The sequence below is a fragment of the Pongo pygmaeus genome, chromosome X, assembly GCF_028885625.2.
Source record: "Pongo pygmaeus isolate AG05252 chromosome X, NHGRI_mPonPyg2-v2.0_pri, whole genome shotgun sequence".
NCBI classification, from domain to species: Eukaryota; Metazoa; Chordata; class Mammalia; order Primates; family Hominidae; genus Pongo; species Pongo pygmaeus.
The window spans coordinates 123820206-123838210 of record NC_072396.2 but is presented as its reverse complement, the minus strand read 5'-3'; the positions used below and the strand labels follow the sequence as shown (position 1 = coordinate 123838210).

The 18005-nt window shown below is 48.9% G+C and overlaps 1 protein-coding gene across 4 annotated transcripts in view; it reads left to right on the top strand.

Moving 5' to 3' along the window:
* Nucleotides 1-405: 405 nt before the first annotated feature.
* The window catches only part of SEPTIN6 (septin 6), a 78941-nt gene continuing 61341 nt past the window's right edge, over nt 406-18005 (top strand). For all 4 annotated transcript variants that reach the window (XM_054473260.1, XM_054473257.2, XM_054473259.2 and 1 more), the window contains exon 1: nt 406-1067. In XM_054473260.1, the coding sequence (XP_054329235.1) occupies nt 1038-1067 (30 nt within the window). In that variant the 5' untranslated portion in view covers nt 406-1037. The remainder of the gene's footprint in view (nt 1068-18005) is intronic.

Here is an 18005-nt window from a genome sequence, read left to right as displayed (position 1 = left end):
GCGGGACAGAGTGACTAGAGGCCGCTCCCCGTCACCCGCCCCTCCATTTCGCTCCATAGAGCTGAGAACCTTCAACCCCAGCCCCTCCTCTGGTACTAGAAGGGGTGGGTGGTCTGAGTCTCTGGTCTTGCTGAGCGTCTAGGGCTGGGTCGGAGAGATGAGGCGTGGGTTCCGTCTGTACCAGGTACCCAAAGGTGGTGAGCTTGGCTCCACGAAATTACAGCCCACAGCACCCAAGGCTTGGAAACCCCAGGGCAGAAGCAGCGTCTCAAGATCTCTAGCCTCGGACCCCACATGCCACAGCTCAGCTCAGTTGCCGGGCTGCATGCAGTGCGGCTCCCCCCACGGGCCCCCTTTCTAAGCTCTACTGTGGAGCGGCAGGTGCCGCAGGCCTCCCCAGTACCTCGGCCGCAGCTGCGCTCCCGGGCCATGGGGGGAGGGAGACACGACAGTGGGGCATCGAGACTCCAGCGGCCAAGGCGCACCCATCTAAGCACGTTGGGATCTCGGTGGAAAGGAAGTGGGGTAACGGGGGCCGGGAGGAGAACTGCAGAGCTCGGCCGCTGAGCAGAGTATGGTGGGGGGAGGGGCGGGGGCTCCCTTCCAGCCTTCGGGGTCTGGGGACTTAGGATGTAAAGGAGAGCAGGGGGGTGTGACAATTCAGCAGAGGTCGGGACGTACCATGGAGCCAAGTGGCGGGGGGGGGCAGAGGACGTGGTCACCGAGGGGAGCCCCCGCCCCCCTTCGCAGAAGCCTACGGCTGGTGTTGCAGGAAGAACTGGAACTGGGCTGGCCATAGGGGGAAGCGGCGCGTTAAATCCGCCCCCTCTCCATACCCTACTTTCAAGGGGTGGGCGGTAGAGGGGAGGTTGGGGTTGGAGCAGCGGCGAGGGGGCCCCTCCCTTGCACCTCCCCCCACCGGACTTGGTCGCGCCCGAAGTGTAACACTTTCTCTTTGTCGGAGGAGCTCCTCTGTTTCCTGTGCAGTAGCTCCCGTTGCGGAGGCACCCGTGGCAGCCCTGGCGGACGCAGGAGCGATGGCAGCGACCGATATAGCTCGCCAGGTGGTAAGTGCAGAGCTTGGGTGCCAGGGCCAGGGCCAAGGGCCTGGGGAGGGTCAAGGAGACCTGGCCGCCGCCGCCACATCGCGAGGAGGGCAGTGGGCAGCATCTAGGAGCCGAGGGCACGGTGGGACTTCTGCTCCCGGGGTCAGCAGCTCAGTCCCCCAGCCTGTCCCGGAAAACGGTGGTGGCGCGCGGGGGGCGGGGGGCAGCAGGGGGCTGGCAAAGCCTGCGGGCCGGCGGCTGAACTTGCATTGCCCAAGAGCAGCAGTGAGCGCCGCCGCCTCCCTCGCTGCAGCTGCGGCCCCACGGCTGGGGCGTTGCCGAATGAATGGCCGTAGGAGCCGCCGAGCCCTCCGGGTCCCTGGCACCCTGGCCTTGCCGCGCCCCTGCGCACGGCTGCCCGTTGTGACCCGGGACCGACCGCACAGGCGAAGAGGCGTGGGGCTGGGGTTAGCCTGGGGCAGAAGGCGGTGAGTGGCGAGGGGGGCGGGGAGGTGACTGGCTGGGATAGGGTTTCTCTATATGCATTACATATGTGACTGCGTCTGTGTGTGTATCGGTGTGCACGCGCGCGCGCTCGTGTCTTCCTGGGCGGGCGGCGGCGGCGCCGGGGTTCTGTGACCCAAAGAAGTCCGCCTGTTTCTCTGAGTGTGCTCACCTCTGTGGTGTGTGTCCGAACGCCTCTCTGTCTGCTTGTGCTGTGTGCCTCTGGGTCTCATTTGTGCGTCAGAGTGGGGTGCAGTTGGCTGGCCTGTAGGTGGCTGGCTGCGTATTTTGGCATGTTTTGGAGCGGGCCTCTGAGGATCTGTCTCGGGTGCATGTTCAGTGTAACTGGGCTTGTGTGCCAAAACCTGTGGAGCTGGCTTATTTCTATGGAGACTCAGGAAAATAAGTGTGAGACTCGCAAAAGCGGTGCCGTCTCTTTTTTTGTTGGCGACCGACTCTGCGAAAAAAAAAAAAATCTTCATTTAAAGAACTGAAGTTTTCCAGCCTGGGATGTGCAGAGAAACCATGTTGAAGTGACCTGAGGCTCCATGTTTGTTTTTTAAACCAGAAGTTTGGTTGCAAAGGGCGATGAATTCCATTTGGGGGGGACACCCTAGCTATTCTATTCATCCATGGGTATCTGGGACTTTAACAAGCCCACCAGCACCCCGAGGTGAGGAAGGAGTGGGAGACAGAGGCAGGTCAAATCCCATGACACCAAATACTACTTGACGAAAATCTCTGAACCACATAAAAATGTTTTTCAACCTTGTAGCTTACTTATTTAGGAAAATAGTTCATGCAATGCAACTACAGTACAAAAAAAAGCCTCTAGGTATTTGGTGTAATTGAAATTGATTTTTCAAAATCTGAAGCCAGAATCTGGTAGTATTATCTCTACAGAATATGTATTAATGTCTCTTTTGTCCCTGTTTGGAAGGGCAGGATCATTTCTTCGGAACCTCCTCCACCCCCTGCACACCCTAGCACAGAGCACTTTATGCAGTCATGATGTGGAAGGACCAGGAGTAGATAGGAGACATTCTCTGTGATGATGGAATTTGAGAGAATTTTCTTCCCCCAAGATTGGCACTCTCGTTGTTTATTGCCTTAGTGTTTTGAGGGCTCCCTCTTTTCTGCTGTGGCTTTTCTGCTCCTGGTTACCTGCATTTCAGAGATGGTATAGCTGAAGTAGAGGAATTAATCTCTCGGATTACACTAGCTCCATCCAAAAATGACGCTAATGATTTTTCATGTCAGCTAATGAATTTGCATCGACCTGTCCTCCATACTCTCACCAGTTTCTCTTGCCTGGATTAGGATTGCAGGGTAGATGTTTCAATGGGGAACATTCCAGAAGGTTGTGTGTGTTTTACCTCAGGCACAACTCAGACAACCTAGAGATGCCCTTTGTTCTGCAGATGGGGGTGAGAGGGTGGTTTAGGGCCACTTGGTTTGCTTTGCATGGCTCCAGTTTGCTCTGGCTGGCCTTGCCATACTGTATGATGAAGAACATAATTGTACGCCAGATTCTGAAGCTGAAAGAGCAGCCTAAGCACTTGAGACCTTGTTATCGTGATAAATGGGTTTCTGGGAAAACTGACGTCACTCTCCATGCCCCCCTCCCCCAGCCAGTGAAGCTCCTGTTTATGTGTCATTTGTCTCTCTGTTCTCCTTTGTGTCTGCAATAAGTTGTAATTCACCAGGGAAGACGGAATTAACTCAGGAGACCTTGGACATCTGGTTGCTGCTTGTTTCCTCCAAGGAACATGTATTCAGGGTTTGGGAACAGAAGACTAGAGAATAAACCTAAGTGTGGCTAGCTTAGGAATTCTTTTTTTTTTTTTTTCTTTTTTTTGAGATGAAGTCTTGCTCTGTTGCCCAGGCTGGAGTGCAAGTGGCATGATCTCGGCTCACTGCAACCTCAGCCTCCCGGGTTCAAGCGATTCTCCTGCCTCAGCCTCCTGAGTAGCTGGGATTACAGGCACCCGCCACCACGCCTGGCTAGTTTTGGTATTTTTATTAGAGATGGGTTTTCACCATGTTGGCCAGGCTGGTCTCGAACTCCTGACCTTGTGATCCACCTGCCTCAGCCTCCCAAAGTGTTGGGATTACAGGCATGAGCCACTGCTCCCGGCCAGGAATTCTTTTTAATGAGCTCTGAGACGTGGTACTATGCGAGTAAGTGCCCTAGTGTGTGTGTGTGTGTGTGTGTGTGTGTGTATGTATGTGGGGGGTGTGTTCTTTCTAGAATCAGTGAGAGTCACTGTAGGTAAACATCCTTAGTGACTAAAGCAAGCCTTCAAGTTGTTGGGTAGGGCTTATATTGCACGCAGCCAACTTGGAAGTTCAATTCTGGTGCACATAATACAAGTCCATCCCATTTGAATGAACACCACAAACGGTTTGGTGTGACAACACCATTTCTCCACTGTGTCCATATTTATTTGATTGACTGATATGTGGCCAGCACTATGGTTAGCCCTTGTCAACTGGACAAAAAAAGGTAGCAGGCTTTAAAAAACGTTCGTGATCGGACTGGGCTCGGTGGCTCACGCCTGTAATCCCAGCACTTTGGGAGGCTGAGGTGGGCGGATCATGAGGGCAGGAGTTCGAGACCAGCCTGGCCAACATGGTGAAACCCCGTATCTACTAAAAATACAAAAATTAGCCGGGCGTGGTGGCGCGTGCCTGTAATCACAGCTACTCAGGAGGCTGAGGCAGAAGAATCACTTGAACCCTGGAGGCAGAGGTTGCAGTGAGCCAAGATCGTGCCACTGCACTCCAGCCTGGGCAACAGAGAGAGACTCCATCTCAAAAAAGAAAAAAAAGAGGCCGAGGTGGGTGGATCACGAGGTCAGGAGATCGAGACCAGCCTGGCTAACATGGTTAAACCTCATCTCTACTAAAAATACAAAAAATTAGCCGGGCGTGGTGGCGGGCACCTGTAGTCCCAGCTACTCTGGAGGCTGAGGGCGTGAACCTGGGAGGCGGCACTTGCAGTGAGCCGAGATCGTGCCACTACACTCCAGCCTGGGCGACAGAGCAAGAATCCGTCTCAAAAAACAAAACAAAACAAAACAAAGTTCGTGGCTTTTAAGCTTATAGTCTAGTTGGAATGACAAATTGTGGACACTGTGAAATAATTAACGAACTATAGAAGATCCTTGGGATGCCCCACCTCACCCCCTGACTATGAGGTGGCTTGGGCTATTAATATATACTTCGAGAGGTTCCATGACTTGTCCAAGGTAACCAAGGCACAGGGCAGGCCCCAAAAGCTGCATGTGCTGGCTCTTTTAATGAGCTGTTCCTTTCAATGTTGCATTCTGGGATCCAGACCGTAAATGCTGGCCCATACAAAGAGCATCTGGATGATTCTGGCTTGAACTAGTCCCACAATGTGAACAATGAAGCTTTCTCCGGTGGCAATCTAGGTAGTGGTCGTTCTCCCAAATGAACTTTCAGGGGCTAACTTTGCCCTACAAAGTTAGCTGGGGTTGGTCTGGGTCAACTGTCTCAGAGCAACTGTCTTCAGGTGGGGAAAAGATTGCTGCTGCACTCTGGTTTTGCTATCATCACATGGCAGTTACCCTTTGATTCCCTTTGAGGTCTCTGCTTCAGGCGTTCCTACCACCACCCACTAAAGGTAGTATCGTACCTCAAACACAGAAAACAAAATCCTATTACCTAGCTCTGTTGGTGATACAACACGGAAGAAAGTTTACATGGCCCTAAATATTTAAAAATGTTGATTCTAAATTTGAGGGTTTTTTGGACAGTCATTACATTATTTTCTAACTTTTCTGTGTGTTTGGGATGTTTCTTTTCTTCTTTTCCTTTTTTTTTTTTTTTTCCCGCGATGGAGTCTTGCTCTGTCGCCCAGGTTGGAGTGCAGTGGCGCGATCTCAGCTCACTGCAACCTCCGCCTCCCGGGTTCAAGCAATTATCCTGCCTCAGCCTCCCGAGTAGCTGGGATTACAGGTGTGCACCACCATGCCCGGTTAATTTTTGTATTTTTAGTAGAAACAGGGTTTCACCATGTTGGCCAGGCTGGTCTCGAACTCCTGACCTCGTGATCTGCCCGCCTTGGCCTCTCAAAGTCCTGGGATTACAGGTGTAAGCCACAACGCCCGGCCTGGGATTTTTCAAAATAAAAAGCAGGCAGAATGACAATGTCCCCCAAATGCACATGGTCCCTTCTTTCAAGGAACCAGTGGAGGCAGACGCAAATCACTATCTAATTATCTTTGTGATAAGTGCTACACAGGAGAGTGACTGCCTGCCATGAGATTTCATTACTAAAGGAACCTAACTCAGCAATGAATGGAGGCAGAGGATGACAGGAAGGGCTTCCTGAGGGCTTCAAATAGGAAATGGGTAGGTGTGAAGGTGGGTGAGATATCACATCTGCTACTGGGTTGGGAACATTTCATTTGCCAGTTTACCCACTTTTATTTTCATTCATTCCTTCAGCACATATTCACTGGGCACTGATCGGCCAGGCCCTGTGCCAGGTGCTGGGGATATAGTGGTGGCCAAGGCACGCAGGAACTCTGCCCTCTCAGAGCTTCCAGATGAAAGGCAGGAATAAGCCCTGTTTCCTTTTTACATCCTAAATCCTGGAAATGTGAGTGTTAGCGGTGTTCTTAATACAAAACTACATTACAGCAGAGTGATTTGTCTGTATCATCTAATGAGATTTTGATCTGCAGTCATGTGCATAGCATTTACTTTGTGGAGTCTCTGCTGTAAATTTTCTATTAATTGCTGGCTTTGTTACCAAGCATGGCCCCTGCCTTTGTGTGCTATAAGGGAGCAAACCTATTGCATTAGCCTGAGCAAAACTAATTAGGAAGATAAGTCCTCTGGAAAAAGGTATTCCCAAACTAAGTAGGGCTGATTTCTGGACTTGCCTGGGTTTTTGGATGATCAGAGCCATGGTTTAATATTAGCATGAACAATTGGGAAGGGCTTTTAGTTGCATGTGCATTAAAACTACATTCAAGACAGATGAGGCCAGGTGTGGTGGCTCGCGTCTGTAATCCCAGCACTTTGGGAGGCCGAGGCGGGCAGATCATGAGGTTAGGAGATCCAGACCATTTTGGCTAACACGGTGAAACCCCATCTCTACTAAAAATAAAAAAATTAGCCGGGCGTGGTGGCGGGCGCCTGTAGTCCCAGCTACTCTGGAGGCTGAGGCAGGAGAATGGCGTGAACCCGGGAGGCGGAGCTTGCAGTGAGCCGAGATTGCGCCACTGCACTCCAGCCTGGGCGACAGAGCAAGACTCCATCTCAAAAAAGAAAAAAGAAAAAAAAAAAAAAGAGATGAAAGAAAGAAAGAAGGAAAAAGAAGGAAAGAAGGAAAGCCATGGATATATGTAACATGTTTCTTTCAACTATCTCAAAATGCTTCCATCTGTATGATTTCATTTTCCCCAATGGCTTCCTGGACAAGTATTACTGTTCTCTTTATTTAATGGGTGTAGGGAGACCAAGTTACTTAGTCTGAAGTGCTATTGCTGATCAGTGGGTGATACAATTAAACACCCACCAGATGACACAGATTCCTTGTTTAAAAACACTCGTCTTTTCATGATGTTTCTAAGAAATCAAAGTCCTGCCATGACTTCTCTTCCCCCTCTTTTCACTACCCTCCCTCAGCACCCCCATAGGGCCCAGGGAAGAGTATACTAGGGTGATTCGGAGACTCTCTGATATTAAAAAGATTCTCAGCTTAAATCCAATATAGCACAGTCACGGGTTGTGTGGGTTTTCTTTTTCATTTTTTCTTCTCCATATTGCTTTAAATAAAAATCTTGGAGCCACCAGCCATGTAATGATGGATTATTTTAAGTAACAACTGGAGGGGGGGGCGCAGAATAAATTAGAAACACAGACCCTTCCTCCTCGGTTTGGCAGGAGGAGGCTTCTGCTGCTGGGATTTGAAACCGTGGGTTTCTCTGCTGCCTGCACAGAGGAAGGAGGCCACATGCTCAGGAGGGTGAGAAATAATGTTATCCTCTTCTTCAGTGTCTTCTCATTAGAGGCAGCCATCTGCTGAATGATGCAGCGCGCTCTCAGCTGGCCCTTCCACTCACTTAAAGGTGACCAGGAAAAAGATCTGCAGGCCTTCTCAGCGAGAGGCCTCAGGGCTCAGGTTTCCCCTGCCATGGCCCTCTCTGACCCGGAATGAAGGCCCTGGGGTAACAGGGGCAGAACTCTGTTTTCCCGGCCCTGATGAGGTGTGAGGTCGTCTTCGGTTTCCTTTCACATTGGAGGCCCCCAGCTCTGAACACTGGCGCTGAGGCAGGAACTGGGTTTTTTCAGATCCCCATTAAACAAGACCAGATGGAGGCAGAGGCAAATTCAGGCTCCCCAGAGGGCAGTTGGGCATTCACCCAGAGGCCTGTGGGTAAACCTTTTCTTTTTTAGCAGATTGGAGGTAACAATAGCCAGAACACCTAGAAAACTCTCTTTCAATTGTCTGGCTTCCAGGGAATCTGGCTGGCTTTTGTGGGAAAGTTTCACTCACCCCGAGCAGGGTTCACCCCTGGCCTGAGGTGGGGATATTTGACCTAGACTTAGGCTTGTGTTAGCCTTGGGGTTCTTCAGCAGAACTGGGCAGCTGGCCAGCCTGAGGCTTAGGCCGCAGTCAAAAGAGAGGGAAACAGGAGGAAAAAGTGGGGAAGTGAGTAGAGAGCAGGAACACACGATGAGTGCCTTCCACCGCATTGACTGCTTCAGTTGCCTTCTGTGGGCCAGAACCACCTTGGGGAGCTCACGGGTTTCCAGATTCGGTTCCTTGACCCTTCTGCCCCTGACCAGCATCAAGCCAGAAGCTCAATGTCCCGGAATTTTACCAGTATAAAAAAGAAACACATGTGCCACTTGAGTCAGCTTTTCCATTTGAGAGTGGCCGTTGGCTCGACAGGGGCCTGGATCCTAGCACTATTCTCTGTCACTAAATCAGTCTGTGACGTGGGCCAAGTCACTTCCTCTCTGTGAGTCTCTGTTTCCCCTTTTGTGAAACGAAAGGGCTGGATTAGGTGATCTTTAAGGGCGTTTCCAGCTCTAACATTGTATGGTGCTTATGTTTCCTTTTTCTCCAGCCTCATTTCTTTTAGGTCCTTGCCTGCGTCTGCTTCCGAATGAAGTGGCAGAATTGAACCCCACCCCTTCCCTGCTTTGACCCCTTGAGCTGGGTGGGGAGAGAATTGTAGGAAAGGTCGAGCTATGCTTTTAGCTCAGCAGGCTCTCGGTAAGTGGAACGAAACAACCCTTCAGATATTGCCTGTCCATGTAGGTGTAGATAGCTATTGTCTTCCTATAAAGGTACATGACAGCTGAATGTTTGTCTATTGAATCCTGCTTTCAATGCAGTAGGAGAGCCGGCTACTTAATGGAATCCTGCTGTGAATCCTTTTATAGAATGAAAAGCCACTCTGGAATTTATCTTGTGTATTAAAATCAGTTTCATCTATTGGATTTGCCAAAAATGGGCCTCCTCCTCTGTCTGGTAAGGATAGTCTGTCTTGTGCTCCTTCAGCACAACTGCTCCCCAACTGAAGGGCATTTCTGAGGCCCCTTGGGGGTGCTGCCAGCTTTTGCAGGCCTTATTTCTCCTTAGAACAGCCCCCACATTTCTCTTTCCCAGGATAGGGCATCGCTACTACTCAGTTTCCTCTTAGCCTGGCTTAATTAGCATGAGGGACATTCTGATATTTGATGTGTTGGATGCATTTGAGAATTGTTTTTAAAACCTGTGGGAACTTGGCCATGTGCGGGGGCTCACGCCTGTAATCCCAGCACTTTAGGAGGCTGAGGCGGGCAGATCACCTGAGGTTAGGAGTTCGAGACCAGCCTGGCCAACATGGCAAAACCCCGTCTCTACTAAAAATACAAACATTAGCTAGATGTGGTGGCGGGCGCCTGTAATCCCACCTACTTGGGAGGCTGAGGTAGGAGAATCGCTTGAACCCTGGAGATGGAGGTTGCAATGAGCTGAGATCGTGCCACTGCACTCCAACCTGAGAGAGACAGAGTGAGACTCCATCTCAGAAAAAAAAAAAAAAAAAAAAAACCCTCTGGGAACTTATCAGTGCTTTTGTGGTTCTTATAACATAATACAGCAGCATCCTTGGCAGCATTGGAGGCAGCAGAGGAAGCTATCAGCTACCTGATTGTTTCTTCAAGACTTTTTGCTACATGTTTCAGGATATATGATTTGACTTCTGGTTCACATGAATCATTATAATAAGAAATTATACTGTATGACAATAAGTTATATATATAATATGTAATAATAAGTTATAATAAGGGGGCTGGGCACAGTGGCTCACACCTATAATCCCAGGACTTTGGGAGGCCGAGGCGGGTGGATCACCTGAAGTCAGGAGTTCTAGACCAGCCTGGCCAACATGGTGAAACCCCGTCTCTACTAAACTAAAAATACAAAAATTAGCTGGGTGTGGTGGTGCACACCTGTAATCCCAGCTGCTCAGGAAGCTGAGGCAGGAGAATCGCTTGAAACCAGGAGGGGGAGGTTGCAGTGAGCCGAGATCGCGCCACTGCACTCCAGCCTGGTTGACAGAGTGAGACACTGTCTCAAAAAAAAAAAAAAAAAAAAAAAAAAGAAGTTATAATAAGGAGACTAATAGGGTTTTATTGTATTGCTGGTAAAATAAATGTTTTATATACAATAAAACTGCCTGAAAGCTAAATGCTCTGATGACCCAAATTGTCAAGCACCTTTTTGGTTGTAGTTCAATATTTTTCTAAAATACCTGAGGCCAGTTTCCTACCCAGGAAAGTATCATCATAGAATCTCTTTTAAAAAAGTAACATTTTCGCTGTTTATAAAAGTAAAATATGCCTATTGTAGAACATTTGGAAAACCCAGAAAAGCAACATCACCTACAACCTCTCTACCCAAAAGAAATCACTGACATTATTTTGGTGTGTGTTCTTCTAATCTTTTAAAAAATGCGTATTTTCCCCCGTCATTGGGATGACCCTGTGTATACAGGTTGGTTTTCCTGTTGTTGTTTGCCTTTGGTGAGCATTTCCTTTTGTCATTAAATATTCTTAGAAAACATTTTTCTCAGCTGCTTAATATTCCATCATGTATCACTGAACCGATGATTCATAGCCTTGGAGATTTGCACGGTCTTTCAGAGATCAGTGTTCAGGGCTGAGAGTGGAAATGGAGAAAAGGGAGGTGTGAGAGCTTGGGCCCACCAGTAGGTGACTGAAGAGAGTCCGGTTTCAGTGTTTCTTTTCTTTCCTAGCATTTTTGTTGTTGTTGTTTGTTTGTTTGTTTGTTTTGAGACAGAGTCTCCCTCTGTTGCCCAGACTGGAGTGCAGTGGTGCGATCTCAGCTCATTGCAACCTCCGCCTCCCATGTTCAAGCGATTCTCCTGCCTCAGCCTCCCAACTGGCTGGGACTACAGGCATGAGCCACCAAGCGCGGCTAATTTTTGTATTTTTAGTAGAGATGGGTTTTCCCAATGTTGGCCAGGCTGGTTTCAAACTCCTGGCCCCAAGTAATCTGCCCGCCTTGGCCTCCCAAAGTGCTGGGATTATAGGCATGAGCCACCGCACCTGGCCACTTTCCTAGCATTTGGATGGGAATGGCCAGAGGAGAAAGTTTAGGGACAGCCTAGTCATCAGCAATGAGTTTCAAACTTTTTGCTTTTATTCTTTAGAACGACAGCTACTAACTTAGCCACCCTGGTTTGAAACAGAGGCGGGAAATTCTCCATTGACACAGATGCACCCTCAGTTCCCAGAGGCCTCAAATACGGCTTGCTTACTATCACAGAGGTTGGAAGAGGGGCCAAGGGGAGTGGGGGACAGAGGTGGCCTACTTGGGTGCTTAAGGGACTCTTTATTTTCAGTAACGGCAATGACAGAAAGATGCGCAGCTGGAACCACCATAACTTGTTCTTGATAATATGAACCTTACGAATATTCAATTTAAAAACGAAATTGGTGTGTCCTCAGGAGAGGAGGCGGAAGAGAAAGAGAGCGGCGTTTCTGCCTGTGATGTGAAATGTGGTATAACGTATTTAAAAACCACAGGTGACTGCAGATGAGGAGAAAACAGGAAATGTAATTGGGGAGGGGAGTGGGGCACTCTCCCAGTTCTCAGGAGCACTCTTTCATTTTGCTTTCCTTTTAGCTCCTCTCAGACTCTCTGCATCCTAATTACCCCTGCTGCAAAGCTGAGTGAGAACCCTTCTTTCTTATATTAAAAATGTTTTAAAATTACATGGGTAACGTGCGAATACATTCGTACTATAAAAGAGTCAAACAATAGGGAAGCATACCGACTACTCCCTTGACTGAGCCCCTATTTCCATCCCCCTCCCCTGAGGTAGCCATGATTGTGGGTTTGGTGGCTGTATTTTCAGTCCTCTTTCTATGCATCCACATACATTTACGTGCAAATACACATATACAGGGCTTCTGGGGCATATATGGGCTCATATTGTGCTTATAGTTTACAACTTCTATTTTCTTTTTTTTTTTCTTTCTTTTTTTTGAGACAGGGTCTCACTCTGTTGCCCAGGCTGGAGTGCAGTGGCACAATCTTGGCCCACTACATCCTCGACCTACCGGGCTCAAGCAATCCTCCCACATCAGCCTCCTGAGTAGCTGGGACTACAGGTGTGTGCTAACACACCTGGCTAATTTTTGTATTTTTTGTAGAGACGGGATTCTGCTCTGTTGCCCAGGCTGGTCTCAAACTCCTGGGCTCAAGCGAGCCACCTGCCTCGACCTCCCAAAATGCTGGGATTACAGTCATGTAATAACTTCCATTTTCTTCTGTTTTATTACAGTCTCCCTATAACTTCTGTTTTCTGTTTTATAATATGTCTTGGAGATACTCACATCAGTACATACAGAACTACCCACATGCTTCTTAATGGATGTAGAATATTCCAGAATATGCGTGTACCATAATTTGGTTAAATATTTTCCTATTGTTGGACATTTAGGTTGGGTTTTTTTTTTCAGCATTATAAACTGTGCTGTAATAAATTTCCTTGTAATAAATCTTTGTACAGATTCTGAGAGGAGGTTGCAGGGTTATGAGAGAAGTGCAATTTAAAATGGTGACTTTGGCCATTCCAGCATCTCAGTTCAGGCCTTCAGTATGGTAATATGGCACCACCTGCTACTAAAGATGAAAACTTGAGATTTAGTGTCAGACATGCTGGGCCAAGTTGCCGGTTCCATCTCCTCTCGTGCACATTGTAGTCAAGGAACATTCAATTAACTGCAATCAAAGTAATCAGGCCCTCAATTAATCAGGCCACCTTAAGGAGAAAGAGGAAAGAGATAAGTTATCAGAGATTTAGTGAGAGAGGAGGGGAGAAACTTCCAGGGGCTGTGCTGGGGTCAGTGTACGTTCAGTTCAATGTCGTGTCCTTCTGTCCTTCCTACCTTTGCGTATTTAACTCTGAACAATGTGGACTGATACTCATAATGATGACCTTGACATCTTATAAGATTCATCAAAGCAAGGGTGCATAGTGTTTGCCAGACAGGATTTCCTAAAGTAGGAACTATACAAATACATTTTTTTTTTTTTTTTGAGACAGAGTCTCACTCTGTCGCCCAGCCTGGAGTGCAGTGGCGTGATCTCGGCTCAGTGCAACCTCTGCCTCCCGGGTTCAGGTAATTCTCCTAACTCAGCCTCCCGAGTAGCTGGGACTACAGGCATCTGCCACCGCGCACAGCCAATTTTTGTATTTTTAGTAGAGATGGGGTTTCACCATGTTGGCCAGGCTGATCTTGAACTCCTGACCTCATGATCCACCCGCCTCAGCCTCCCAAAGTGCTGGGATTACAGGCGTGAGCCATCGCGCCCTGCCACAAATACATTTTTGAAGCTTTCTTAGCTACAGAGATTGAGACAAAAAGTTTGCTGCTTAAATCCCAGTTAGCAAGAAAAACACATTGACCAGGTTCCATGTCCCTTCTTTCCCAAACTCCTCAGTTAATTTAGGTGTATTGGACACTGGGTAACAGATACAAAAGAAATAAGGATTCTAAAAGTCACCAGTGGCTGGGCGTGGTGACTCACTCCTGTAATCCCAGCACTTTGGGAGGCCGAGGTGGCCGGATCATTTGAGGTCAGGAGTTCAAGACCAGCCTGGCCAACAAGGTGAAACCCCGTCTCTACTAAAAATACAAAAATTAGCTGGGCGTGGTGGTGCACACCTGTAGTCCCAGCTACTCCGGAGGCTGAGGCAGGAGAATCGCTTGAACCCATGGGCCGAGATTGTGCCACTGCACTCCAGCCTGGACAACAAGAGAGAAATTCCATCTCGAATAAATAAATAAATAAATAAATAAATAAATAAATAAATAAATAAATGAAATTAACAGTGTTTATCTCTGGAGAGTGATATTATGGTTGATTTTGATTTTCTTCTTTATTATTATCTGTATGTTCTAAAATTTCTACAGTGAACATTGATTACTTCCACAAAATAAAAAATCTGATAAATGTAATTTTTTTAGTAACATCTAATTTAAAACCAGTCTCCTCATCGTCCCCATTAAACAAGCGTCTTTTCCTGGCTTTCCCATGTGTCTCCATGGTGCTGTCAATCCGAGCTCCCGGGCTTAGACCCTTGCAATTGCTCCCTCTGCCCAATCACTCCCTGAGGCTCATCCCTTCTTTTTTAATTAATTAATGTATTTATTTTTGAGACGGAGTCTCTCTCTGTCCCCCAGGCTGGCTGTAGTGCAGTGGCGCAATCTCGGCTCACTGCAAACTCCGCCTCCTGGGTTCAAGCGATTCTCCTGCCTCTCAGCCTCCTGAGTGGCTGGGATTACAGGCTCCCGCCACCACGGCCGTCTAATTTTTGTATTTTTAGTAGAGACGGGGTTTCACCATGTTGGCCAGGCTAGTTTTGAACTCCTGACCTCGTGATCCGCCCGCCTCAGCCTCCCAAAGTGCTGGGATTACAGGCGTGAGCCACTGCTCCCGGCAGAGGCTCATCCTTTCTTTAAGAGATCTCTCAAATTTGTTCCTTCTCTTTGAGTCCCAAGTCAGGTCAGTTCACACCAACCAGCATTTATTGTCACAGTGCCTGGATGTCACTCTGCTGGCTCAACATTATTGGAGTCATCTCCTCCTATGTCTTCCTGCTTAGTCTCGCTGTCCATCCAATCAAGCAAACACCCTGCAGCTGGAGTGATCTTTTAAAAACACTCCCTGTATCATGGCCCTCCCTGCTCAAATCACTCAAAATCCCCCAAATCCCATTGCTTAGGAAATGAAGTCCATACTTCTGCTTCTTAAGGCTTAGAAAATTATTTCTTTTGGGCCAGGCATGGTGGCTCATGCCTGTAATCCCAGCACTTTGGGAGGCCAAGGCGGGTGGATCACCTGAGGTCAGTAGTTCGAGACCAGCCTGGCCAACATGGCAAAACCCCATCTCTACTAAAATATACAAAAAATTAGCTGGGTGTGGTGGTGGGCACCCAGCTACTCGGGAGGCTGAGGCAGGAGAATCGCTTGAACCCGGGAGGCAGAAGTTGCAGTGAGCTGAGATCGCGCCACTGCACTCCAGCCTGGGAGACAGGGAGAGACTCCTTATCAAAAAAAAAAAAAAAGAAAAGAAAATTCCTTCTTCTGCCGTTTAGGGCTCTTTACAGCACTGTCTTCAGTTTGAAAATTCATTTCCTCTCCTTTTGGCTTTGGAGCACTTGAAGCTTCATGGTGCTGAATTTGTTGGAGGCCGGAAGAGGCAGCCAGGGGTGATAACAAATGGCTCAGGAAACCTCAACTCTGAGTCCACCTCAATTTCCGATGCCTGCTACGTCGGAGGCTCCGTAAAGAAAGCATATCAGTTCTCATGTCCCTGACTCCCCTGCAGCGTTGCAGACCAAGAACTAGCAGTGGGAATCTTGCATCTTACTTTGTTTGCTTTAATAAAGAGAAGGGGAAATGAGAAGGAGAAGCAGAAAAGGGTGAACGTAGAACAAAGCCTTGAGTGATGTGAACCACTCATGAGGCTCAGCTGTCTTTATTTATTTATTTTTTGAGACGGAGTCTCGCTCTGTCGCCCAGGCTGGGTGCAGTGGCTCGATCTCGGCTCACTGCAAGCTCAGCCTCCCAGGTTCACGCCATTCTCCTGCCTCAGCCTCCGGAGTAGCTGGGACAACAGGCGCCTGCCACCACGCCCGGCTAATTTTTTGTATTTTTAGTAGAGACGGGGTTTCACTGTGTTAGCCAGGATGGTCTCCATCTCCTGACCTCGTGATCCACCCACCTCGGCCTCCCAAAGTGCTGAGATTACAGGCATGAGCCACCGCGCCCGGCCGAGACAGTGTCTTGCTCTGTTACCCAGGCTGGAGTACAATGGCGAGATCATGGCTCACTGCAGCCTCAACCTCTTGGGCTCGGGTGATCCTCCCACCTCAGCCTGCTGAGTAGCTGAGACCACAGGCTCACGCCACCATGCCTGGCTCATTTTTGTATTTTTCTTGTTGTTGAGATGGGGTTTTGCCATGTTGCTCAGTCTGGTCTCAAACCCCCCAGGCTCAAGAGATCCGCCCACTTCGGCCTCCCAAAGTGCTGCGATTGCAGGTGTGAGCCACTACACTCAGCCTCAGGTGTCTTCAGGGGGCCCCCTGGGGCAGAGAATACGCCAACTCTCACTGAATGATGGCATATGGTTGTCTGTTAAGAGTTCTCCACTGGGAGTGTGTGGGGTGAGATGTGTGAGGGTAATGAGCTTGCCACATGGCATTCACTGGCACTAGCCCTGTCGCTTGCCCTCACAGGATCTAGTGACACCAATGGGAGTGAGATCTAAAGCTGTGTGAAGGGGCTATCTGGGAGCCGGTTCTGACAAAGTTGGCTGCTGAGAGGCTCCACCACCCTCACAGCCCAACCCTTTCAGTGTGAAAATGTGCCCTTATTATGGACCTAGTCTAAAAGCTGGTCCAGCCCAACAGAAGAGCTGCCTGCTTAGTGCAGCCTGTGATGCTGGGCTGGGCCTCCTGGCACTAACCGTGCCCTTCTTGGACTGCTCTTGGCATCTTTCTAGTTATGGAAAGCTTGGTGCAGCCCCACCCAACAGAAACTGACTCCTTACATAGTACTCCCTTCTTGTCTAGCTCAGCTGTCTCAAGCTCCCTTCTCCCCTGTCCCCTCCCCTCCCCTGCGGCCGTTGGTTGGTAGTTGGCACATTTCTTGAGTCCACGCTCCACGCAGTCCCCTTTTATGCTTCCCCCTGGCTCCTTGGAATCCTGTCCCAGTTTGAGTCTCCTCCTGTTTTGTAAAATCATTAACTATAAGCAGCTTTGGGCCTTGCAGGCGAAGCAAAGGCCCTCTGCTTTCCAGGGCTGGGAGTGGCTTGGCTGACCCCTAGGGAGTCAAGGGACCCAGAGGAAGCACGGAGGCAGCTTCTTGTAGCCATAGGGAGCCACAGTGTTCCATGCAGTACCCTTCAGGCTGGGGGTGTAAGGATAACCCCACAGTGAATAACAACAGCAGCTACTGCTGATTGAATGCTCACCACATGCTAGGCACTATGCTAAGGGCTTGAGGAGCATGATCCTGTATAATCCTCACACTCCTACTCAATAGTTTCTGATTTTATGGATGGGGAAAACTTGAGAAGTTTATGTAACTTGTCTGAGGGTGACACAGCCAGGAGGTGGTGGAGATGGGGCTGTAACTAACACCTGCCAGATTTCAAAGCCTCTGCTCTTAACCTCTACACTATGCTGCCTTTGTAGATCCTCAAAATGCCCTAGAGAGAGAGGAACAATTGCTTTTTTTTTTAAGACAGGATCTTGCTCTGTTGCCTGGGCGGGAGTGCAGTGGTGCCATCATAGTGCACTGCAGCCTCTACCTCCTGGACACAAGCAATCCTCCCGCCTCAGCCTCCCAAGTAGCTGGGACTACACAGGCACATGCCACCATGCCCAGCTAATTTTTGATTTTTTGTAGAGATGTTGTCTCACTGTGTTGCCCAGGCTGGTCTCAAACTCTTGGCCTCAAGTGATCTACCCACCTTGGCCTCCCAAAGTGTTGGGATTACAGGTGTGAGACATTTCGCCAGCCAATAATTGATTTTTTTTTTTTTTTGAGACAGAGTTTCTCTCTTATTGCCTGGGCTGGAGTGCAGTGGCGTGATCTCGGCTCACTGCAGCCTACACCTACCGGGTTCAAGCAATTCTCCTGCCTCAGTCTCCCAAGTAGCTGGGATTATAGGCACCCACCACCATGCCCGGCTAATTTTTGTTTTTTGGTAGAGACAGGGTTTCGCCATGTTGGCCAGGCTGGTGTTGAACTCCTGACCTCAAGTGATCCTCCTGCCTTGGCCTCCCAAAGTGCTGGGATTACAGGTGTGAGCCACCGAACCCGGCCCAATAATTGCTTTTTAAACCCTTTTTGTAATACTTACTGAATGCTTCTGCATG